Source organism: Salmo trutta, chromosome 30 (genome assembly GCF_901001165.1).
Source record: "Salmo trutta chromosome 30, fSalTru1.1, whole genome shotgun sequence".
In the NCBI taxonomy this organism is placed as follows: domain Eukaryota; kingdom Metazoa; phylum Chordata; class Actinopteri; order Salmoniformes; family Salmonidae; genus Salmo; species Salmo trutta.
This window is the reverse complement of record NC_042986.1, coordinates 43,021,147-43,047,942: the sequence shown is the minus strand read 5'-3', so window position 1 is coordinate 43,047,942 and position 26,796 is coordinate 43,021,147. Positions and strand designations below refer to the sequence as shown.

Genomic DNA, 26,796 nt, shown 5'->3' with positions numbered 1-26,796 from the left:
GCATTTGTCAGGTGGTGGGTGTTAAATTGTATGCCCTCGATTGCGTGAACAGTAACTGTGTGATGGTGGGGATGCAGGGTTGTGTTCCAAACAAAAACAAGTTCCTCAACGGCACAGCTAGGAGTTCCAAAAGCTCCTTTTATATACTGAACAAAAAGTAAAGTGGGAAAAAAAATACGTTTCCAGAAATTTTCCATATGCACAAAAAGCTTCTCTCAAATTTTGAGCACAAATGAGTTTACATCCCTGTTAGTGAGCATTTCTCCTTTGCCAAGATAATCCATCCACCTGACAGATGTGGCATATCAAGAAGCTGATTAAAGTATGATCATTACACAGGTGCAAATTGTGCTGGGGAGAACAAGGACAATAAAATGTGCAGTTGTCACAATGCCACAGATGTCTCGAGTTGAGGGAGCGTGCAATTGACATGCTGACCTTAGGAATGTCCACCAGAGCTGTTGCCAGAGAATTGAATGTTAATTTCTCTACCATAAGCCGCCTCCAACGTTGTTTTAGAGAGTTTGGTAGGAAGTCCAACCAGCCTCACAACCGCAGACCAGATGTGTGGGGCTATGGTTTGGGCAGGCATAAGCTACGGACAACTAACACAATTGCATTTTATTGATGTCAATTTGAATGCACAGAGATACCGTGACGAGATTCTAAAGGCCCATTGTCGTGCCATTCATCCGCCGCCATTACTTAATGTTCCAGCATGATAATGCACAACCCCATGTCGCAAGGATCTGTAAACAATTCCTGGAAGCTGAAAATGTCCCAGTTATTCCATGGCCAGCGTACTCACCAGACATGTCACCCATTGAGCATGTTTGGGATGCTCTGGATCGACATGTACGACAACATTCCACAGGCCACAATCAACAGCCTGATCAACTCTATGCGAAGGAGATGTGTCGCGCAGTATGAGGGACAAATGGTGGTCACACCAGATACTGACTGTGTTTTTGATCCACGCCCCTATTTAAAAAATAAAAATCTGTATTCCTAGTCATGTGACTTCCATAGATTAGGGCCTAATTAATATTTAAATTGACTGATTTCCATTAATGAACTAACTCTGTCAAATCTTTGAAATGATTGCATGTTGCATTTATTTTTGTTCAGTATAGTGGACTCTTCTGAGCCATATAAGTGCATTGAAATTATTTAGGAACTGTGAACAGTTTGGAGAGGAGTGTGGCCAATGAGAGACACTGAAGAGGAGTGTGGCCATTTATCTTATGTTGCACCTACCCCACATTTTCCAGGAATATTCTTAACATGTTACTGAATGTTTCCAGAGTATTTTCACATTTGATCAACAAATACGGCAAAAAGTAAAGTAAATGTACACTCTCCTGTACATTTTACTAGGTACACCACCCTGCTCAGACCGTGAGTCACGTAGCCGTGGCTTGAAATATAAAGCCGGCAAACAGGCATTCAGTTCCTGTTCGATTGAAGTGACCTAAGAGACTTTGGAGCGTGATGTACGGCCAGCCTCCAGGGCTTTTCACACACAACAGTGTCTAGGGTTTACCCAGAACGGTGCGACAAACAAACTAACATCCAATCAGCTGCAGTCCTGTGGGCGAAAACAACTCGTTGATGAGAGAGGTCGAAAGGAGAATGGCAAGAATCGTGCAAGATAACAGACGGGCCGCAAACAGGTAAAAAACGGAGCAGTACAACAATATTGCAGCTGTCGACCCCACCGGATTCCACTCCTATCAGATTAAAAACACATCACCTGGAACCATGACCGTGAGTTAAGTTTACTTGAGTGGGCTGCACAGTCCTCAGACCTCAACCCAGTAGAGCCTCTTTGGGATAAGACAGAACCGGCTGTTCGCAACATGAATGTACCGCCATCCAATCTGCAGCAACTTGTAGAATGCCCAGAAGAATTCAGGCTGTCCGACACAGTACCAGATGGCTGTACCTAATAAACTGGCCAGTTTATGTGTAAAATGGGTGTAAAATGCACATAAAAATCAACAGTGTAATGTTTGGATTCAGTCTTGTGTCATCGAAAACGGTTGTGTCCTCACCCTTGGTCTAATAAATGTTTCACATAATGTACAAACTGTTCCCTTTCAATTGATATATGGTTATGCATTTTCATATTTCTATAAGAAACATTTAAAATGTAGCCTTATCCATATTGGTCAATTCCCAACGAGTATAAAGTGTTTATGATCCTTACTGGATATTCTACTTTCTTACCAGTCGATATTGAACACTATAGAGCTGTCACGTCCTGACCAGTGAAGAGGTTATTTGTTATTGTAGTTTGGTCAGGACGTGGCAGGGGGTGTTTGTTATTGTAGTTTGGTCAGGACGTGGCAGGGGGTGTTTGTTATTGTAGTTTGGTCAGGACGTGGCAGGGGGTGTTTGTTATTGTAGTTTGGTCAGGACGTGGCAGGGGGTGTTTGTTATTGTAGTTTGGTCAGGACGTGGCAGGGGGTGTTTGTTATTGTAGTTTGGTCAGGACGTGGCAGGGGGTGTTTGTTTAATGTGGTTTGGTCAGTACGTGGCAGGGGGTGTTTGTTTAATGTGGTTTGGTCAGGACGTGGCAGGGGGTGTTTGTTTAATGTGGTTTGGTCAGGACGTGGCAGGGGGTGTTTGTTTAATGTGGTTTGGTCAGGACGTGGCAGGGGGTGTTTGTTATTGTAGTTTGGTCAGGAGGTGGCAGGGGGTGTTTGTTTAATGTGGTTTGGTCAGGACGTGGCAGAGGGTGTTTGTTATTGTAGTTTGGTCAGGACGTGGCAGGGGGTGTTTGTTATTATAGTTTGGTCAGGACGTGGCAGGGGGTGTTTGTTTAATGTGGTTTGGTCAGGACGTGGCAGGGGGTGTTTGTTTAATGTGGTTTGGTCAGGACGTGGCAGGGGGTGTTTGTTATTGTAGTTTGGTCAGGACGTGGCAGAGGGTGTTTGTTTAATGTGGTTTGGTCAGGACGTGGCAGGGGGTGTTTGTTATTATAGTTTGGTCAGGACGTGGCAGGGGGTGTTTGTTATTATAGTTTGGTCAGGACGTGGCAGGGGGTGTTTGTTATTATAGTTTGGTCAGGACGTGGCAGAGGGTGTTTGTTATTGTAGTTTGGTCAGGACGTGGCAGGGGGTGTTTGTTATTGTAGTTTGGTCAGGACGTGGCAGGGGGTGTTTGTTATTGTAGTTTGGTCAGGACGTGGCAGGGGGTGTTTGTTATTATAGTTTGGTCAGGACGTGGCAGGGGGTGTTTGTTATTGTAGTTTGGTCAGGACGTGGCAGGGGGTGTTTGTTATTGTAGTTTGGTCAGGACGTGGCAGGGGGTGTTTGTTATTGTAGTTTGGTCAGGACGTGGCAGGGGGTGTTTGTTATTGTAGTTTGGTCAGGACGTGGCAGGGGGTGTTTGTTATTGTAGTTTGGTCAGGACGTGGCAGGGGGGTGTTTGTTATTGTAGTTTGGTCAGGACGTGGCAGGGGGTGTTTGTTTAATGTGGTTCGGGGTTTGTTGGGATATGTATTTATGTAAGAGGGGTGTTTGTTTTATTTGTTCCGGGGTTTTTGGGCATTGTTCTATGTTTTGTATTTCTATGGGTTTTCTATGTTGTGTATTTCTTTGTTGGCCTGGTATGGCTCTCAATCAGGAACAGCTGTACATCGTTGTTGCTGATTGGGAGTCATACTTAGGTAGCCCTGTTTTCACCTGTCTTTTGTGGGAAGTTGTTTTTGCACTGCTAGGGTTAGCCTGTAAAACTGTTTAGCTGTCGTTCGTTTTGTTATTTTTGTTAAGCGTTCCAAGTTTATTAAAAAAAAAAAACGTTCAAATGAGCACTCAACCCGCTGCGCCTTGGTCTACTTCATACGACGGCCGTTACATTACCAGTCGATATTGAACACTGCATTGTTGAGAAAGACCTTGTAAGTAAGCATTTCCTTGGGACAGTTTTACACACGTTGTATCCCTGTTAACAAATACTTTGATTTGATATGAAACATTTACACTCCAAGATATATTGCCAGGGTTGGCAGTCATAAAGATCTATCTATCTATCTATCTATATCAACCATCTCTTCCCTCTATGATTACCACCGAAGAGGACTGAGCAGGCCAAAGTCGCATACCTCCTTCAGTTTCTTGACAGCGAAGTCAGTGCTCCTCATGGTAGCCCGGTACACATGTCCAAACCCGCCCTCTCCTATCTGCTTGGCATGGGAGAAGTCCTCTGTTCCTCTCTGGACTTCTTCAAACGGCCAACACATAGCACTGGACAGCAGGGGACCTCTGGAGATGGACCACTGATGAAGAACAACAATACTTTATTCATCCATTTTTTTGCTTTGATCTCAACCCCTTATTGAAAGATAGAGACCCACAAACTAATGAGAAAAATACAGACTAACTACTACTACTACCGGTGTTAGTAACCGTGAACTACTACTACTACTACTACTACTGGTGTTAGTAACCGTGAACTACTACTACTACTACTACTGGTGTTAGTAACCGTGAACTACTACTACTACTACTACTACTACTGGTGTTAGTAACCGTGAACTACTACTACTACTACTACTACTGGTGTTAGTAACCGTGAACTACTACTACTACTACTGGTGTTAGTAACCGTGAACTACTACTACTACTACTACAACCGGTGTTAGTAACCGTGAACTACTACTACTACTACTACTACTACTACTACTACTACTACTACTACTGGTGTTAGTAACCGTGAACTACTACTACTACTACTACCGGTGTTAGTAACCGTGTACTACTACTACTACTACTACCGGTGTTAGTAACCGTGAACTACTACTACTACTACTACTACTACTACAACCGGTGTTAGTAACCGTGAACTACTACTACTACTACTACTACTACTACTACTACTACTACTACTACTACTACAACCGGTGTTAGTAACCGTGAACTACTACTACCGGTGTTAGTAACCGTGAACTACTACTACTACTACCGGTGTTAGTAACCGTGAACTACTACTACTACTACTACTACTACTACTACTACTACTACTACTACTACTACCGGTGTTAGTAACCGTGAACTACTACTACTACCGGTGTTAGTAACCGTGAACTACTACTACTACTACTACTACTACTACTACTACTACTACTACTACAACCGGTGTTAGTAACCGTGAACTACTACTACCGGTGTTAGTAACCGTGAACTACTACTACTACTACTACCGGTGTTAGTAACCGTGAACTACTACTACTACTACTACTACTACTACTACTACTACTACTACTACTACTACTACTACTACTACTACTACTACTGGTGTTAGTAACCGTGAACTACTACTACTACTACTACTGGTGTTAGTAACCGTGAACTACTACTACTACTACTACTACTACTACTACTACTACTACTACTGGTGTTAGTAACCGTGAACTACTACTACTACTACTACTGGTGTTAGTAACCGTGAACTAGTACTACTACTACTGGTGTTAGTAACCGTGAACTAGTACTAGTACTACTACTACTGGTGTTAGTAACCGTGAACTACTACTACTACTGGTGTTAGTAACCGTGAACTACTACTACTACTACTACTACTACTACTACCGGTGTTAGTAACTGTGAACTAGTACTACCGGTGTTAGTAACTGTGAACTAGTACTACTACCAGAGAAATAGAACGGTTCTAAATATATACGTGTGTTAGTTCTGTTTTATTATTTCGATCTAGAACCATTTCCGGTAGTGAACTATTTCATTCTGCTTTTTACATCTGAATCTAAAAACCGAGTCTAACAATAGTGACTATAGTTCCTCTCTCATGCCGGGTCCTCTTTCAAAGGCTGCGTTTACACAAGCAGCCCAATTATTGGCCAAAAAGATTCAATCTGATCTGTCAACACTGTGAAAAAAGGGTTTTTATAAAATACATTGAGTATACAAAACATTAAGAACACCTGCTCTTTCCATGACAGACTGACCAGGTGAATCCAAGCTATGATCCCTTATTGATGTCACTTCAAAATCGTGGTGTAGATGAAGGGGAGGAGACATGGTTAAAGAAGGATTGTTAAGCCTTGTGACATGGCTTGTGTATGTGTGCCTTTCAGAGGGTGAATGGGGCAAGACAAAAGTGCCTTTATAGTAGTAGTTGGCAGGCGCAACGGTTTGTGTCAAGAACTGCAACGCTGCTGGGTTTTTCCACACTCAACAGTTTCCCCGTGTGTATCAAGTATAGTCTACCACCCAAAGGACATCCAGCCAAATTGACACAACTGTGGGAAGCATTGGAGTCAACAGGGGCCAGCGTCCCCGTGGAAACGCTTTCGGCACCTTGTAGAGTCCATGACGGATTAAGGCTGTTCTGAAGGCAAAAGGAGGTGCAACTCAATATTAGGAAGGTGTTCCTAATGTTTGGTATAGTCGGTGTACATTTGATTTGATTGATTGATGGATTGCTACTTAATGGCTTCTGTCACCTGTTGGTCTACAAACGCCCCTCTGTGGTCCTGTGATTTCAGCACCGAGGGTGGAGGGCCAGGTTTGGGCAGAGACATCAGTCCTGGAGGGAGAGAAACAGCCCGAGTGAAGGTGGAGAACAGACTGCCACCTGATCTGATAGCACAGCAATTTAAACTGGGTTACATGGATCAATGATCGCACTGAAAAATATGATAAAAGACCTTACACAAGCAGTGTTATGAACATATTAGAAACAGTATATAAAACAGAGATCATATAAACAAGAGAAACACAAAGATCCTATAAACACAGAGATCCTATAAAACACAGAGATCCTTTATGTAATTCTATGGTGTAAAATATGATAAGCAGTGTGAAATCTTGTAAAAAGTGTTCTAATAATCAGTGTTGTAAATGAGATGTTACCTGGCGGAGAGTAAGCCTTAGTGGTCAGAGTGTTGGTAGGATGGACTTTAGGAGGGGGGTTGAAGAGATGAGATGGAGGAACAAGAGGCTCCAGTTTAACCTGCGGCGGAGCAGCTAGAGGAGTGGAAGAGGGCCGATGTCCACTGGGTTTCCCTACATTTAAGACAACGGCAGCCATTACACAGCTTATCTTCCAGAAGCATTCATTATAAAGAACAATATGATTCACTAAAACCTTGGACCTGGGCTTCTATTTCTCATGCTTTTCTGATTGGAGTGTACAGTTAAGGTAGGTGTCTGTCCCCGCACGCGTCCCTCCCTCCGTCCGTCCGTCCCCGCACGCGTCCCTCCGTCCCCGCACGCGTCCCTCCCTCCGTCCGTCCGTCCCCGCACGCGTCCCTCCCTCCGTCCGTCTGTCCCCGCACGCGTCCCTCCCTCCGTCCGTCCGTCCCCGCACGCGTCCCTCCCTCCGTCCGTCCGTCCGTCCTCGCACGCGTCCCTCCGTCCCCGCACGCGTCCCTCCGTCCCCGCACGCGTCCCTCCCTCCGTCCGTCCGTCCCCGCACGCGTCCCTCCCTCCGTCCGTCCGTCCTCGCACGCGTCCCTCCGTCCTCGCACGCGTCCCTCCGTCCGTCCGTCCCCACACGTGTCCCTCCGTCCTCGCACGCGTCCGTCCGTCCTTCCGTCCCTCCGTCCCCGCATGCGTCCCTCCGTCCGTCCCTGCACGCATCCCTCCGTCCGTCCCCCCCGCACGCGTCCCTCCTTCTGCCCGTTCGTGACCGAACGCGTCCGTCCATCCGTCCCCCCCGAACGCGTCCGTCCCCCGTCCGTCCCCGCACGCGTCCCTCCGTCCGTCCCCCCCGAACGCGTCCGTCCCCCGTCTGTGCCCGCACGCGTTCCTCCGTCCGTCCGTCCATCCCCGCATGCATCCCGCCATCCGTCTATGCATGCACACGTGTCTGACTCCCTCCCAGGTCTGTGTCCAGGTCTGTGTCCAGGTCTGTGTCCAGGTCTGTGTCCAGGTCTGTGTCTAACTCCCTCCCAGGTCTGTGTCCAGGTCTGTGTCTAACTCACTCCCAGGTCTGTGTCCAGGTCTGTGTCCAGGTCTGTGTCCAGGTCTGTGTCTAACTCACTCCCAGGTCTGTGTCCAGGTCTGTGTCCAGGTCTGTGTCCAGGTCTGTGTCCAGGTCTGTGTCTAACTCACTCCTAGGTCTGTGTCCAGGTCTGTGCCCAGGTCTGTGCCCAGGTCTGTGCCCAGGTCTGTGCCCAGGTCTGTGTCTAACTCACTCCCAGGTCTGTGCCCAGGTCTGTGTCCAGGTCTGTGTCCAGGTCTGTGTCTAACTCACTCCCAGGTCTGTGCCCAAGTCTGTGTCTAACTCACTCCCAGGTCTGTGCCCAAGTCTGTGTCTAACTCACTCCCAGGTCTGTGTCCAGGTCTGTGTCCAGGTCTGTGCCCAGGTCTGTGCCCAGGTCTGTGCCCAGGTCTGTGCCCAGGTCTGTGCCCAGGTCTGTGCCCAGGTCTGTGCCCAGGTCTGTGTTTAACTCACAGTTTAAGATGATATCTCTAGCTCTTAACAGCTGCAGCTTCTCCAGCACGTTCAGTAGTTCTCCAACTGTTCCATTCCTCTGAGCCCAGTGATTCATCACCCAGTCTGTCCGTCTCTCTCTCCTCTCGGCCAGACGCCTGTCAGTCTGGTCAGTCAACACATGGGACGCTGCCATGGAGGACCAATAACAAATGGTATAGAAATCAATAATTGTTTACAGATCAAAATCACACCAATAATACAATTCAGTTACAGTCAGCAGCACTAATGTCGTCAGCTATGTTCTTCCTGATCAGGAAAAACTCTGAACGCTACTTACAAGGGTCATACTGGAGGACCCAGAGTTTATTCCTTATTAGGTGATGTGGCCAGGAAAAACTTTGGGTACCGCTCACGGTGTACCCAGCTAGTTAACCGCTCACGGTGTACCCAGCTAGTTAACCGCTCACTGTGTACCCAGCTAGTTAACCGCTCACTGTGTACCCAGCTAGTTAACCGCTCACTGTGTACCCAGCTAGTTAACCGCTCACTGTGTACCCAGCTAGTTAACCGCTCACTGTGTACCCAGCTAGTTAACCGCTCACTGTGTACCCAGCTAGTTAACCGCTCACTGTGTACCCAGCTAGTTAACCGCTCACTGTGTACCCAGCTAGTTAACCGCTCACTGTGTACCCAGCTAGTTAACCGCTCACTGTGTACCCAGCTAGTTAACCGCTCACTGTGTACCCAGCTAGTTAACCGCTCACTGTGTACCCAGCTAGTTAACCGCTCACTGTGTAACCCAGCTAGTAAAACGCTCACTGTGTAACCCAGCTAGTAAAACGCTCACTGTGTAACCCAGCTAGTAAAACGCTCACTGTGTAACCCAGCTAGTAAAACGCTCACTGTGTAACCCAGCTAGTTAACCGCTCACTGTGTAACCCAGCTAGTTAACCGCTCACTGTGTAACCCAGCTAGTTAACCGCTCACTGTGTAACCCAGCTAGTTAACCGCTCACTGTGTACCCAGCTAGTTAACCGCTCACTGTGTACCCAGCTAGTTAACCGCTCACTGTGTACCCAGCTAGTTAACCGCTCACTGTGTACCCAGCTAGTTAACCGCTCACTGTGTACCCAGCTAGTTAACCGCTCACTGTGTACCCAGCTAGTTAACCGCTCACTGTGTACCCAGCTAGTAAAACGCTCACTGTGTAACCCAGCTAGTAAAACGCTCACTGTGTAACCCAGCTAGTAAAACGCTCACTGTGTAACCCAGCTAGTAAAACGCTCACTGTGTAACCCAGCTAGTAAAACGCTCACTGTGTAACCCAGCTAGTAAACGCTCACTGTGTAACCCAGCTAGTTAACCGCTCACTGTGTAACCCAGCTAGTTAACCGCTCACTGTGTAACCCAGCTAGTTAACCGCTCACTGTGTAACCCAGCTAGTTAACCGCTCACTGTGTAACCCAGCTAGTTAACCGCTCACTGTAACCGCTCACTGTGTACCCAGCTAGTTAACCGCTCACTGTGTACCCAGCTAGTTAACCGCTCACTGTGTACCCAGCTAGTTAACCGCTCACTGTGTACCCAGCTAGTTAACCGCTCACTGTGTACCCAGCTAGTTAACCGCTCACTGTGTACCCAGCTAGTTAACCGCTCACTGTGTACCCAGCTAGTTAACCGCTCACTGTGTACCCAGCTAGTTAACCGCTCACTGTGTACCCAGCTAGTTAACCGCTCACTGTGTACCCAGCTAGTTAACCGCTCACTGTGTACCCAGCTAGTTAACCGCTCACTGTGTACCCAGCTAGTTAACCGCTCACTGTGTACCCAGCTAGTTAACCGCTCACTGTGTACCCAGCTAGTTAACCGCTCACTGTGTACCCAGCTAGTTAACCGCTCACTGTGTACCCAGCTAGTTAACCGCTCACTGTGTACCCAGCTAGTTAACCGCTCACTGTGTACCCAGCTAGTTAACCGCTCACTGTGTACCCAGCTAGTTAACCGCTCACTGTGTACCCAGCTAGTTAACCGCTCACTGTGTACCCAGCTAGTTAACCGCTCACTGTGTACCCAGCTAGTTAACCGCTCACTGTGTACCCAGCTAGTTAACCGCTCACTATGTAACCCAGCTAGTTAACCGCTCACTGTGTACCCAGCTAGTTAACCGCTCACTGTGTACCCAGCTAGTTAACTGTCTTATCTGTATAATATTGATTTTTTTTTTACTGAGCTAGCTAACAATATCATTCTTAGCAAAGATACTTAACTTTATTTGGTGTTCATAGTCAATGGAAATCAACTTTAAGCAAAGATTATCTATAGTGAAAGATACTGGCTTCACCTCCTCCAGGTCACCCCTACTGCATCTGATCTGACAGACTCAATAAACACAAATGCTTCATTTGTGAAAATGTCTGAGTGTTGGAGTGTGCCCCTGGCTATCAGTAAATACACATTTTAAAAAAACCAAGAAAATGGTGCAATCTGGTTTGCTTAATATAAGGAATTTGAAAAGATTTATACTTTTACTTTTGATACTTAAGTATATTTAAAACCAAATACTTTTAGAGTTTTACTCAAGTAATATTTTCTATTTTAGGTACTTTTACTCAAGTATGATAACTGGGTGCTTTTCCCACCACTGCTGCATACTCCCTTTATAAGAAGGCTTGGCTTGAAAAACCAGAAAAACGAGGCAATAGTGTATTTGTCCATTTTGAGACGACATCGTCAGTGTGTGTGTGTGTGTGTGTGTGTGTGATAGATATACACACACACACATATACATAGATAGATAGATAGATCCCTACTGTTACCCAATCTCTGACGAGGGGGGATCCCCATGCTTCACAACCGAAAAACATTTTGCGATGTTGTTTTTTTGTTTGTTTTACTTCAGCAAGGTTTATTTTTTTTACGTCTGTTCGGTCGAAATACGTCCATCAACATGGACGCCATAGCTCATAACTAGTTAACTAGCATCGTTTTTGAAACTATATTTAACTATTAGCATGTCGGTCAGTGCCATTTCTTACCGAATCTGTCCCAGTCCACATCGGAGATACTGTCCATAACGAGGGAGAAGTCACACAGTACAACTGGTGGTAACTTGTACAAGTGAACTTTTCTGATATCCCAGGACGACATCTTTTTGTTGTTGTTTTGTTGTTTAAAAACCTTTGCTAGCTAACGCGTTTACGTAGCTAGCAAGCTAACGGTAACATTTTGTTAACGTTTTAAATTCACTACGGTAAGAACCATCACGCTAGAAAGTAAACTTTACTCAATCGAAACGGTGATGTTAACGTGGTTGTCCTTGATTAAATAAATAAAAAAATGTTTAAAAAGTATATAACAAAATCGCTTATTCAATAAGTTATTTTCCCTGCTTTCAAATATGTCTAGAAACTTCGGTATCGAAGCAGAACTTACTCGTCACCCCCACGATGGGCTACGTCACATCAGCCTCTGCCTTCATGGGAAAGTAACACTGACCGGAATTTGATTTATTTTTTATATAGTAAAAAATGATATGTGTATATATATATTTTTTTTTATTATTATAATTTTTTTTGTATACATTTAGTATTTTCTTCTATATACCGGTGTTTTTTTTAATTATTATTATTTTTTAGACATGTTTGATGTAGCCATGTAAAGTTGTTAATTTTGTATTAAATCTTTAAAAAAAAAAAATAATAAAGTATCAAAGTTTTCGCTGTGTTATTTTGTAAACTGTTTTGTAAGATATGTTTGTATATTGTGTTATATTTGTTAATTAAAAAATGAAAACATAACAAAATAAAAGTGAACAAAGTTTTTTCGCTTTTCACATAGAATTATTCCTTCTTGAGAAATGTCTTTGTATTTCAAAGGAATATTATGTGCAGTGAACCTACCTTGTCTCAATTAATTTCTAAATCTTGTCAAGACAATGTCTCTTCTAGCCCAATATTGCACTAAAGGAGCCTAATGTTACTCGTCCAAGGAGGGGTTCTGGTAGGTCCATGTACGTTTCGTTATTTTGTTTTCCGTGAAAAAACGGAGAATGTAAAAACGGAAAACGGTGGCTAATTTGTTGTTTTTCGTTTCTAAATTTGAAAAAATAAAATCTGAAATCGACATCTTTTCTCATTTATAGTGTCAGAATTGGACATGGAATAAGGAAAAAAACAAATAACAGCACAGTTTATTACATTTTTTATTTCCGTTTTTTATTTTGTTCATACCTGGAAGTACCCACCCCCTCATAGAATATTCACAAAGCTTAGGGGGGGGTTACAGCCTAGGTTGGCAGCACAAAGAAAGTATTAGACTGTAGGACAGGAAGATACAAATACTCATGTTAGCTAAGATACAGAACTTATTATGAAGTTAGCATGTAAATAGAACAAACTCAACAACAACTGAAAAAAGTTGGCTTGTACTAGCTAGCAGGCTGGCTATTGACTAGCTAGCGGGCTGGCTATTGGCTAGCTAGCGGGCTGGCCCTTGGCTAGCTAGCAGGCTGGCCCTTGACTAGCTAGCAGGCTGGCTATTGACTAGCTAGCAGGCTGACTAGCTAGCCCTACCTGGTTACTGGCTATAGTCATGCTAGCTAGTAGTAGGTAGTGGAATTAAGTTAGTCCCTCAACCTTTTACAAGATGCTGCAGAAATGTCATATTTCCCTATTACTTTCTGTTGCTAACTTAGCTAGATCTTCTGTTGGCTGATAGTGTTTATTGGCTGAGAAATAATGAACAGCAGTTACTGTAAATGGTTACCTATCTGGCACTTTGCATAGCTAACTTAGCTTTTACTTTTTCATACGATAATATCCAATTAAGCGATAGACAGTTCTGGTGTGTGTGTGTGTGTGTGTGTGTGTTCTGAATGTTACCGCAGGAGAAAAGCACAGTATGGCATCTGAGCTGATCATCATGAACTTCATGTAGATCCATCATACAGTAAGTTAAAATAAGCCTTTTTATTGGTATGGGTATACTTCAACAACACCCTTTCCTGCTCACTGAAAGGCAGACAGAGGCTATACTCTTCAGTTGTGAACATGAGTATTGCTGTGACAAATGGCCTACTTCTCTGAATGCAGGTGTAAGATCTTAATTTGATCACCCTGTTGTTGCAGGAAAATGACACTTTTTTTAGTGTATTCAAGGTTTTAAAAGGCATCTCAAATTTGGAATTTCCACTTTAGAATGCCAGACTTGATTTACCATAACAAAAAAATATAGAAACTCTTACAAAAATGTAAATGATTTATAATCCACACAATAATTCACATTTTCTGTTGCTGCAGGATTATTTTCCTGATGTGACAAAATGATCAAATTAAGATCCTACATCTGTACATACCCCTTTGGGGGGTTGATGATCAATGATGTGGAACCAGCCTAATATTACTTGGTTACTGATCCCCCTCACACACACACACACACACACACACACACACACACACATTATTTCTTATCTCTCCCTTTCCTATCCTCTCGCTCTCTCTGTCTCTCTCTGTCTTTCTCTGTGTCTTTCTGTCTCTGTCCTCTCTCTCTCTCTCACACACTCTCACTCTCACCCTCACCCACACCAACAGGACCATTCACACAGTTCAGTCACTCAACCAGCCCTATCCAATCGACATGATGCTCTCAAGGTCCTGCACTACCGCCTCCTACGTTACAGCCTTATTCTGAAATGGATTAAATATTTTTTTTGCTAATTTATAAATATTTTTTAAACTATCACATTTACATAAATATTCAGACCCTTACCTCAGTACTTTGTTGAAGCACCTTTGGCAGTGATTACAGCCTCGAGTATTTTTGGGTATGACGTTACAAGCTTGTCACACCTGTATTTGGGGAGTTTCTCCCATTATTCTCTGCAGATCCTCTCAAGCTCTGTCAGGTTGCATGGGGAGCGTTACTGCACAGCTATTTTCAGGTCTCTCCAGAGATGTTCGATCGGGTTCAAGTCCAGGCTCTGGCTGGGCCACTCAAGGACATTCAGAGACTTGTCCCAAAACCTTTCCTGCGTCGTCTTGGCTGTGTGCTTAAGGTCGTTGTCCTGTTGGAAGGTGAACCTTTGCCCCAATCTGAGGTCCTGAGCCCTCTGGAGCAGGTTTTCATCAAGGATCTCTCTGTACTTTGCTCCGTTCATCTTGGCAGCGGGGCGGCAAGTAGCCTAGTGGTTAGAGCATTGGATAACCCACTGTTCCTAGGCCGTCATTGAAAATAAGAATTTGTTCTTAACTGACTTGCTTAGTTAAATAAAAGTAAAATATAAAAATCTTTCCCTTGACCTTGACTATTCTTCCAGTCCCTGCAGCTGAAAAACATCCCCACAACATGATGCTGCTACCACCATACTTGTTTTTGCTTTGTCATTATGGGGTATTGTGATGTCATTATGGGGTATTGTGATGTCATTATGGGGTATTATGATGTCATTATGGGGTATTGTGCGTAGATTGATGAGGGGAAAAAACGATTTAATCTATTTTAGAATAAGGCTGTAACGTAACAAAATGTGGGAAAAGTCAAGGGGTCTGAATACTTTCCGAAGGCACTATATGTGTTGGTACTGTATGCACAATAAGGTATCCAATATTCTTAAATCTGACATGGGTTGAAATTAGTTTATTTAATCCTACTTCAAGTCTCAAATATGGCTGAATTGTAGTGTATTTATAGAATAACCAGAGTTGTACAACAACAAAAAAATGTATCCACTAGATGGCAGTAATGTGCCACCACCTTTAAAGACTTCTAATGTCAGGTTTTTTTATTTTATTCATCTGAGCAAATATCAAATTAATGAAATTCCCTGAATTTGTATTGGGAATGTTGCTTTGATGGATACTAGATATGACTGATTGTGATCATGTGACACACAAAGTTCAAGTGTCATACAAAGTGGGTAATACAAAGCCACCCCAAATCCTATCTGTCACTCACTGCATTCAATATCTTAAACATATACAATTGAAGGTGTGGTCTGTACCTTGTGATTATTCAGTTTTGATAGCACAAATATTCGCGTTCGTTCTCTCTGGCAGCGTAGCCTAGTGGTTAGAGCGTTGGACTAGTAACCGCAAGGTTGCAAGTTTGAATCCCCGAGCTGACAAGGTACAAAATCTGTCGTTCTGCCCCCTGAACAAGGCAGTTATAACCCACTGTTCCTAGGCTGTCATTAAAAATAAGAATTTGTTCTTAACTGACTTGCCTAGTTAAATAAAGTTAAAACAAAATAAAGATGCTTTTCTGAATTACTGCCATAGACATATGTTAAATACTCAGGTATGAATAAATGTAATTAAACCGCTGAAAACCCACCCACGTGCTGGCCAACCAATTTTCTCGTAGAGTTTTCATCCAATAGGGTTTTCAGTACATTTATCTAAAGTCATCCCATTAAATATGCTGTACCTTTATTTGTGCATCCCAAATGGCACCCTATTCCCTGTGTAGTGCACTACTTTACACCAGGTTCTATAGGGTAGTAGTGCACTACTTTACACCAGGTTCTATAGGGTAGTAGTGCACTACTTTACACCAGGTTCTATAGGGTAGTAGTGCACTACTTTACACCAGGTTCTATAGGGTAGTAGTGCACTACTTTACACCAGGTTCTATAGGGTAGTAGTGAACTACTTTACACCAGGTTCTATAGGGTAGTAGTGCACTACTTTACACCAGGTTCTATAGGGTAGTAGTGAACTACTTTAAACCAGGTTCAGGATATTAGGGATCAATGAAAGGAAGCCATGTAGGCTTAAATAAGGAGATATTCATCTCCTTTTCAGCACCAATTGGTAGATAAATTCTTTTTTAAAAATACTCTGATTTTGTATACTATTTAGAGTTAGGTAAGTATTTATCAATAATAAAAAGACAGGTTTGGAGAGTCATTAAGCACAAAATATATTGGTGAATCAAAAATACAGTGGTTTGATTCATCCTGATGGGTGCCATTTTCAACTGATCAATCCATGTAATATTGGAAGGTGAGAAAAGCGTACAATAGGGGTTTGACCAGTAGTCCTACCTTAATATCTACCCTCACTAATGATGGAACTGTGATGACAACAGTCTGAGTCCAGTAGTCGTGGAGGTCTGGTCTGCGTTCCATACTGATTAAAATAGGCTACGTAGCCCAAATTATTGCATATACAGTACCAGTCAAAAGTTCGGACACGACCTACTCATTCCAGGGTTTTTCTTTATTTTTACTATTTTCTAAATCGTATAATTATAGTGAAGACATCAAATCTATTAAATAACACATATGGAATCATGTAGCAACCAAACAAATTGTTCAACAAATGAAAATATATTTTCTATATGAGATTCTTCAAAGTAGCCACCCTTTGCCATGTTGACAGCTTTGCACACTCTTTGAATTCTCTCAACCAGCTTCATGAGGTAGTCACCTGGAATGCAGTTAACAGGTGTGCCTTGTTAAAAGTTCATTTTTGCAATTTCTTTCCTTCTTAATATGTTTGAGCCAATCAGTTGTGTTGTGACAAGGTAGGGGGGGTATACAGAAGATAGCCCTATTTGGTAAAAGACAAAGTCCATATTATGGCAAGAACAGCTCAAATAAGCAAAGAGAAACAACAGTCCATCATTACTTTAAGACATGGTCAGCCAATCTGGAAAAGTTCAAGAACTTTGAATTTAATTGAGTTTATTTTGGGTAACAGACATATACAACAAAATGTACAATGTGAACCCAGACGATATCACTTGAAAGTATTAATTAAAACGCGTGTTTCCAAAGTGGTCCTCGATGGTAAAAACAATAACACATATAATGATTAAAAGACAAAATTAGAAACCACCATAAATATATAAATTTATATTGACATCCTAAAAAGTTGCACTATTCACTTCTCCCTAACCTTAAAAATCAACCATATTAATTTCACATTAAAACAATCTATTAATTGCACATCATACATATCTTTCTAATAAATACACCTGACCAGCAGTAGGGGGCGCAAGGGGCAGTGGAGTGGTTTCTCTTACTTAGACAACCTTGTCCAAATTAAAACCTTTTGCCTGCTTTTTAACATCTATTTTTACTTTATCTTTGCTTGATCTCCAAGGGGAAGCTATTCCATAGACAAATGCCTGTTTAGAAAAAAAAACATGCTCCTCGCTGTAGTGTTTTCTCTTGGGATTTTACAAGACATAACACTAGCTCTGGTATTGTAACTGTGTTGGTTATAGACCATGTCAATGTGTTTTTTTCATATAACCTGGGGCACGATCATTTAAGATGTCAAACATATGATTAAGTTTAAGTTGGTTCACTCTGGACTCCAAAGGCAACAAGCCCACTTCCTGGAACTCCTGTACCCCTATGTAGGTCTTAGGTGGGTACATTCAGCATATACCTGATAATATTATTTTGCATGACCTGCATTCTCTTTTTCAGCTTTTTTGATAGCCCACTATACCAAGCAGAGTAGGAAAGTTTCTTCAAGTTCATTCGTAAAAACCATGAAGCTCTATGATGAAACTGTCTCTCATGTGGACCACCACAGGAAAGGAAGACCCAGAGTTACCTCTGCTGCAGAGGATCAGTTCATTAGAGTTACCAGCCTCAGATTGCAGCCCAAATAAATGCTTCACAGAGTAACAGACACATCTGAACATCAACTGTTCAGAGAAGACTGTGTGATTTGCTGCAAAGAAACCACTACTAAAGAACACAAATAAGAAGAATTGACTTGCTTGGGCCAAGAAACACAAGCAATGGACATTAGACCGGTGGAAATCTGTCCTTTTGGTCTGACACTTTTTTGGTTACTACATGATTCCATATGTGTTATTTCATAGTTTTGATGTCTTCACTATTATTCTACAATGTATAAAATAGTAAAAAATAAAGAAAAACACTTGAACGAGTAGGTGTGTCCAAACTTTTGACTGGTACTGTACGTTAGGCTAATATGATCCACTATTGCTAGCGATCATCCACACGAACCTGGCATAGGAAAGAAAAGTCAACTAAGGAATGATGCAACATGTAAGGAAACTAACACTAAAGTGACAGTTAAATGTATGTGGGTATAACTGATGGTTGTTACCGATCGTGGCTAATATTCAAAACGATAAACCATTTTTTTGTATTTTTTTTTTTTAAATACAGTGAAAAGTCTGGACGTATAATGAGAACATTCTAGAAATCAAAAATCAACTCAGTAGGTTTGGCGCTGTACGGTCATCATGGCTACAGAAGCCTATAGCTTGGGTCTCCAAATGTCATCATTGCAAGTTATAAGGCCAATATTTCATAAACATCACTGTGGAAAAGGTGATATGTTGATATGCTTCAGTTTGCTGCCACGTGACTGTTTTACACCTGTCCAGATCTAAAACGAGTGTTTTTTAAATATTTAGAATCCCTTTATTAAAATGACTTCCTCTGTTAGCTAGCTCTTATCTGTAGCTCTTATCAAGTTGTAAATTACAATGTGATAGAGAATGGTGTTTTTTCTATCGAGACTTAATAAAGTAGATGTTATTCCACTTGGAACAGGATGGATTTGCTCTACCTCATCGTTTCAGAATGAATAAGGTCAGAAAACAGTTTTATTGAAATATGACAACAGGAGAAATTCTAGTTCTAAAATGTAAAACTGTAAAAAGTTACATTCCTCCACAAATAAGTCCCCAATCAATACTTTCGATTGCCTAACGGCATCAGAACATCAAGATGAGAAGTATTTAGAGTTTTGTTCCAGCAATACGGTGCATTAAAACTAAAATCAAATTTACCTAGCTTGGTGTAGATCTTAGGAACCTCAAGAGTTAACTGAGTCTGTATCCCCCCCCTACGGAAGACTCTTTAATCCAATGACTTTTATGTGTAATGTAATGGAACTGAGTCATGGTCAAGAACTACCCGAGGGTCTCTTCTCACATAGGGGCCAACATAGCAACAGATTATAACACCAGATAATGTTATTTAAACAAAACACGTGGTATCTATTATACTAGGAGTTACAGGTTAGGTACTGTAGCATGTTAGCGATTTATTTATTTAAACTAGGACAAGTCAGTTAAGAACAAATTCTTATTTACAATGACAGCCTACCAGGAAACAGTGGGTTAACTGCCTTGTTCAGGGGGCAGAACAACAGATTTTTACCTTGTCAGCTCGGGGATTCGATCCAGCAACCTTTCAGGTACTGGCCCAACGCTCTAACCACTAGGCTACGCTGCCACCCCGCAATACTGTCTTAATCCTCGATTTGTGAAAACAGGAGTCCATTGTTAAAATAAATGCTTTTTGTTGCTCCATGAAGTAATCCGTCAATGTGTACGCTGCCATCTTGCCTATTTCAAGTCTTCTCTCATTTTCTAAATTCAAACAGACCCCCTGCAACTGGGTATTTGTTTGTGTAATTTGATCGATGTCCTTTCACCTTCAGTTCAGAGAGAGCGAGACTGGTTCAGCTCAGAAAGAAAACCCTGTTACTGTGACAGAAAAGTAGCCTGCCTTTAGTCAGGTTACAAATTACACATTGGGGACACCCCAATAATAACTCTTATCTCCTGAAATGTACACTCGTTCACAACGTCCCTGAAATCTAAAAGCATTGGATTGGTAGAGGTATGGGCTAGCTAGAGGGAGTGGATTGGTGGAGGTATGGGCTAGCTAGAGGGAGTGGATTGGTGGAGGTATGGGCTAGCTAGAGGGAGTGGATTGGTAGAGGTATGGACTAGCTAGAGGGAGTGGATTGGTGGAGGTATGGGCTAGCTAGAGGGAGTGGATTGGTGGAGGTATGGGCTAGCTAGAGGGAGTGGATTGGTGGAGGTATGGGCTAGCTAGAGGGAGTGGATTGGTGGAGGTATGGGCTAGCTAGAGGGAGTGGATTGGTGGAGGTATGGACTAGCTAGAGGGAGTGGATTGGTGGAGGTATGGGCTAGCTAGAGGGAGTGGATTGGTGGAGGTATGGGCTAGCTAGAGGGAGTGGATTGGTGGAGGTATGGCCTAGCTAGAGGGAGTGGATTGGTGGAGGTATGGGCTAGCTAGAGGGAGTGGATTGGTGGAGGTATGGGCTAGCTAGAGGGAGTGGATTGGTGGAGGTATGGGCTAGCTAGAGGGAGTGGATTGGTGGAGGTATGGGCTAGCTAGAGGGAGTGGATTGGTGGAGGTATGGACTAGCTAGAGGGAGTGGATTGGTGGAGGTATGGACTAGCTAGAGGGAGTGGATTGGTGGAGGTATGGACTAGCTAGAGGGAGTGGATTGGTAGAGGTATAGGCTAGCTAGAGGGAGTGGATTGGTGGAGGTATGGGCTAGCTAGAGGGAGTGGATTGGTGGAGGTATGGGCTAGCTAGAGGGAGTGGATTGGTGGAGGTATGGGCTAGCTAGAGGGAGTGGATTGGTGGAGGTATGGGCTAGCTAGAGGGAGTGGATTGGTGGAGGTATAGGCTAGCTAGAGGGAGTGGATTGGTGGAGGTATGGGCTAGCTAGAGGGAGTGGATTGGTGGAGGTATGGGCTAGCTAGAGGGAGTGGATTGGTGGAGGTATGGGCTAGCTAGAGGGAGTGGATTGGTGGAGGTATGGACTAGAATATATGTGGCATGGCTCTAGTCAGGGTTCGGATATGAATTACACACGTGGCGATATAAAGTGACTTGTGGTTGCCCAAATGAATGTCGCCCCAAATTAATGTTGCCCAAATGAATGTCACCCGAATGAATGAATGAATGAATGAAAAAAATAATGTTTACACACAAGACAAGGTAGATAGATATGTTGTTTACTAGTATGTTTGTTACATAGAATCAAACAAAAAAATACATTACTATAAAAGTTCACACAAATTATGCTTCTCAGTTTCAGGAAAGCAGAGACATGGCTTGGAAATGGCATAACAATAATACAATATAACCCTTGACACCATGAACGTGTGTGTTTGTTTCATTAAAATAGTTTTTGCTAACATTTAGGACTACCCATCCCCTTTGCATTACTAGTTGAAACTAAATGAAAAAAAAAAAAAAAAAATCAAAATAAAATGACTAATTCAAAAGGTAAAAATACATAGAAAAGGGTGATGTGTGTCCTGTCAGGTAACGGACGATATAAAGTGCAGATCTTTAATTTTTGTATTTCATACACTGGCCATGATTTAAATATTATCTCATATAAAGCCGTGGTCGGAAGGCATAAGGCAGGCTAATGATGACCAATTATTTGATATTAATAATAATAATAATAATAATAATAATAATAATGCTAAACAGCAACAACAATTTCCCAAAGTGCTAAAACAAAATACGAAAAACAACAAAATCTCTTAAATTGTCAAAAGGTCTTTATGACATATTCGTTATTGCCACTTATAGTCCTCAGTTCCTCTAAATACATTTTGTTTAAATGAAAGCAGGCAAATGATCATCAAACTGAGAAAATACTTTTTTTAATCTATTACTCTATAATACACTCAAAGTGCAGAATAGCAACAAGAGGCAAATACAGGACTCGGAATAAATAAAATAAAAACACATCGACCACAGTATAAATTCTAGTACTTCAAGGCACAAGACTATGTTAAATAGACAGTTAACTTCTTCTCCAACAGTGGATTTGTTTTTTTGAAATTTGTATCAAAGTTTACCGTTATGTTTATTTCAACCTGAATCGGCATTGAATAAATAAATCTGGTTAGGTTAGCTTAATCCTATACATCAATGTCACCTATTACACAATTGACGCATAGGGGATAGAAGTGCAGGGAGAAAATTAAAAAAGCAAATTGAATAATGACGTAAAACGTAAATTCACTTGTTTGCTTGATATACTATTGCTTTAAAAAAAATAATAATAATAATTAAAAAGCAGTGATTTGGTGTGAGAGACAGTTTAAACAGCATTGTCAAAGCTACCATGTCTGAAATAATTCAATCTAACATCCTGAAGCTGGGGACATGAAAGAACTACATATCTCTAGAAAAATATACTGACAACTCTCCTTCACCAAAAGAAAAAAAAACACAAGTCCTGGTTCAGCTGGCACGTTAATTTATTTCCATAAATATAAATAAACTAATAGTTCTTTATTTCTTCTTCACTACATGCTATCACATCAAAAACCTGTCTAGCTGTGTCCATGAAATTACATTCTACACCACTAGATATTTCTTTAATCATATCCCAATAGAAAAATGAGGGACTTATTAGGGACTTATTACTTAACAGGTAAACATCACAATCAACTACAGGTTGGTTACATACTGAGTGAGGGTTGAGTCCAAACAGACACAATCTGATAACCATCTGTTATTAATGTGTTATTCACGTTATAACCTGTTTTTATATATATATATATATATATATATATATATATATATAAAAAACCTGTTATTAACCTTAACTCTCACTTAAGGAATGCAACATCCTCACTGTAAAATTGTAGCCTGGTCGCAGATCCGTTTGTGCCGTCTTACCCATTCCTAGGGTCGTTACGTTGCCAAGACAACACAAACAGACCTGGGACTAAGCTAATGAATTGTCCTATCCACCCACTTCTTTCCTTAGACCATAGTTTAATTTTACTGGAATAAAATACAATTATTTTAATCAAAGGCCACATCTGTCACACAATACAGTGTATAATGTAAATCAATACAGTGTATAATGTAAATCCGCAAAGCAAGGCATTAGCCCTTAGATTGCAGCTCAGCTAGCCAGAATGGTTATGCTGTTCACTTGAACCTGATTCTACTGCAGAGTCAAACCATGCCTAGCTTTACTGGGTTGCCTTGGTTCCTTGCTGGAAAGGCTACAGAACCAGCAGAGTCCGGGGTCAGTTCAGCCATACAGAGTGAACCAGGTAATGGAGACATAGAGCATCGATGCTGTCCGGGGTCAGTTCAGCCCTACAGAGTGAACCAGGTATTGGAGACATAGAGCTTCGATGCTGTCCGGGGTCAGTTCAGCCATACAGAGTGAACCAGGTATTGGAGACATAGAGCATCGATGCTGTCCGGGGTCAGTTCAGCCCTACAGAGTGAACCAGGTAATGGAGACATAGAGCTTCGATCCAGTCCTCAAGTCCACACTGATCACAATGGCAGAATTTCAGGACATAAAGTGCATTCGGAAAGTATTCAGACTCCTTGACTTTTTCCACATTTTGTTATGTTACAACCTTATTCTAAAATGTATTATATATTTAAACACATTAACCCATAATGACAAAGCAAAATCTGTTTTAGTTTTTATTTTAGCAAATGTATATATATATTTATATTAAATACCTTATTTACATAAGTATTCAGACCCTTTGTTATGAGACTTGAAATTGAGCTCAGGTACATCCTGTTTCCATTGATCATCCTTGAGATGTTTCTACAACTTGATTGGAGTCCACCTGTGATAAATTCAATTGATTGGACATGATTTGGAAACTCACACACCTGTCTATATAAAGGTCCTACAATTGACAGTGCACGTCAGAGCAAAAACCAAGTCATGAGGTCGAAGGAATTGTCTGTAGAGCTTCGAGACAGAATTGTGTCTAGGCACAGATCTGGGGAAGGGTACCAAAACATTTCTGCAGCATTGAAGGTCCCCAAGAACACAGTGGCCTCCATCATTCTTAAATGGAAGACGTCTGGAACCACCAAGACTCTTCCTAGAGCTGGCTGCCCGGTCAAACTGAACAATCGGGGGAGAAGGGCCTTGGTCAGGGAGGTGACCAAGAACCCAATGGTCACTCTGACAGAGCTCCAGAGTTCCTCTGTGGCGATGGGAGAATCTTCCAGAAGGACAACCATCTCTGCAGCACTCCACCAAATCAGGCCTTTATGGTAGAGTGGCCAGACGGAAGCCACTCCTCTGGAAAAGGAACATGACAGCCCACTTGGAGTTTGCCAAAAGGCATCTAAATGACTCTTAGACCATGAGAAACAAGATTCTCTGGTCTGATGAAACCAAGATTGAACTCTTTGGCCTGAATGTCAAGCATCACATCTGGAGGAAACCTGGCACCAGGCACCATCCCTACGGTTAAGGTTGGTGGTGGCAACATCATGCTGTGGGGATGTTTTTCAGGGGCAGGGATTGGGAGACTAGTAAGGATCGAGGGAAAGATGAACGGAGAAAATATAGGTGTGCCAAGATTATACCGTCATACCCAAGAAGACTCAATGCTGTAATCGCTGCCAAAGGTGCTTCAACAATGTACTGAGTAAAGGGAATGAATACTTATGTAAATGTAATATTTCCGGGGGGGGGGTTTTCTTCCAGAAATGTAAAAAAAAACCTGATTTTACTTTGTCAGTATGGGGTATTGTGATGTCATTATGGGGTATTGTGATGTCATTATGGGGCATTGTGATGTCAGTATGGGGTATTGTGATGTCATTATGGGGTATTGTGATGTCATTATGGGGCATTGTGATGTCATTATGGGGTATTGTGATGTCATTATGGGGTATTGTGTGCAGATTGATGAGGGGAAAACCTATTTAAACCATTTTAGAATAAGGCTGTAACGTAACAAAATCTGGAAAAAGTCAAGGGGTCTGAATACTTTCCGAATGCACTGAAAGTAACCAATTCGTTTTTTCATTTTGATATTTACTATATCCCATTTCTGCTTCATTAAATATTAAATGGCAAATGAAAAGTGCATATCCTCCTCTAGCCTCCACCTCCAGGTTTCTGAACCAGGGGAGACGTATTACTGAAGACCGAGTCAGACCCCTGGTATCGTTAAATCCTTTCACACTACAGAGCTGAGCTGAGACAAGCTGAATTGCACTGCACTGACCTAGTTCCGCATCCACCATAGTTGCTGGAACTGTGCTGGAAATAATATCGGAGACAGCACAGTACAGCTCAGCTCAGCTTGGCTCAGTAGGGTGGAAAGGGCATTTGTGTAGTGTGAGAGATCCTTGTGATGATCTGCAGAGAGGGAGAGAGAAAGAGCTGGAGGGGGAAGAGAGAGGGGGGGGAACGAGAGAGAGGGGGGGGGGGGGAGAGCCAGTGGTGCTTGGAGTCACTGGGGGTTCACTCAGTAAAACAGTCAACTTTTACCAAAACATCCAAACTGCAACAATGCAGATGGTGTGATCATGTCAGGTTTTTGATACACTAGACTTGAACAGTTATTTCTCCCCGCACTGTTGTGAATTTGAAGATATTACATAGCCCTTTGTGAGCAAGAGAGCTCGTATTATCCATTGTGCCCCTCCCTAGTCACTAGGGCAAGGGAAGAGGCGAAGCAAGAGGAGAGATATGGGCCACATCCAAACTATTGTTTGTCTACACTTTTGTATTTTATTGAGGAGGACAAAGCCTCCTCTGGCAGATATAGGAAATATTCTCCCCAGGTGGAGACAGGATGGGGGTCTGTATCTCTAGTAGATATAGGAAATATTCTCCCCAGGTAGAGACAGGATGGGGGTCTGTATCTCTAGTAGATATAGGAAATATTCTCCCCAGGTGGAGACAGGATGGGGGTCTGTATCTCTAGTAGATATAGGAAATATTCTCCCCAGGTAGAGACAGGATGGGGGTCTGTATCTCTAGTAGATATAGGAAATATTCTCCCCAGGTGGAGACAGGATGGGGGTCTGTATCTCTAGTAGATATAGGAAATATTCTCCCCAGGTGGAGACAGGATGGGGGTCTGTATCTCTAGTAGATATAGGAAATATTCTCCCCAGGTAGAGACAGGATGGGGTCTGTATCTCTAGTAGATATAGGAAATATTCTCCCCAGGTGGAGACAGGATGGGGGTCTGTATCTCTAGTAGATATAGGAAATATTCTCCCCAGGTAGAGACAGGATGGGGGTCTGTATCTCTAGTAGATATAGGAAATATTCTCCCCAGGTAGAGACAGGATGGGGGTCTGTATCTCTAGTAGATATAGGAAATATTCTCCCCAGGTGGAGACAGGATGGGGGTCTGTATCTCTAGTAGATATAGGAAATATTCTCACCAGGTAGAGACAGGATGGGGGTCTGTATCTCTAGTAGATATAGGAAATATTCTCCCCAGGTGGAGACAGGATGGGGGTCTGTATCTCTAGTAGATATAGGAAATATTCTCCCCAGGTGGAGACAGGATGGGGGTCTAAACTTTCACAGTTCTTACATCTGATCTACAAAAGGCAAAAAACATTCTCGTGCAGATTTAAAAAATATATATATATATATATATATGTTTTGTGACGTCTGGTGCTGTGCCAAAACTGAGTACTACTGTTTAAGAAAACTACTGTAACAGGTCAACTCTACACAACATCCATACTGTCGTCACGATGTCCATTACAGAGAATTCCAGATTTAACATATTGGTACATTAAAGTAATAATAATCTATACTATCATAATATGTTACAATGTAAGAAGTCAATAACAAATAG

At 42.3% G+C, this 26,796-nt stretch overlaps 1 protein-coding gene across 2 annotated transcripts in view; it reads right to left on the bottom strand.

The window, feature by feature from the left end:
* The window catches only part of irak1 (interleukin-1 receptor-associated kinase 1), a 34,083-nt gene extending 22,220 nt beyond the window's left edge, over positions 1 to 11,863 (bottom strand). Inside the window, exons 1-5 of one of the 2 annotated variants that reach the window (XM_029724268.1) lie at positions 11,836 to 11,863; positions 8,422 to 8,589; positions 6,876 to 7,028; positions 6,467 to 6,549; positions 4,109 to 4,282 (exon numbers count right to left, since the gene is read on the bottom strand). In XM_029724268.1, the coding sequence (XP_029580128.1) occupies positions 4,109 to 4,282; positions 6,467 to 6,549; positions 6,876 to 7,028; positions 8,422 to 8,518 (507 nt within the window). In that variant the 5' untranslated portion in view covers positions 8,519 to 8,589; positions 11,836 to 11,863. The other variant, XM_029724267.1, reaches the window with a different exon arrangement.
* Between the last annotated feature and the right edge of the window lie 14,933 nt (positions 11,864 to 26,796).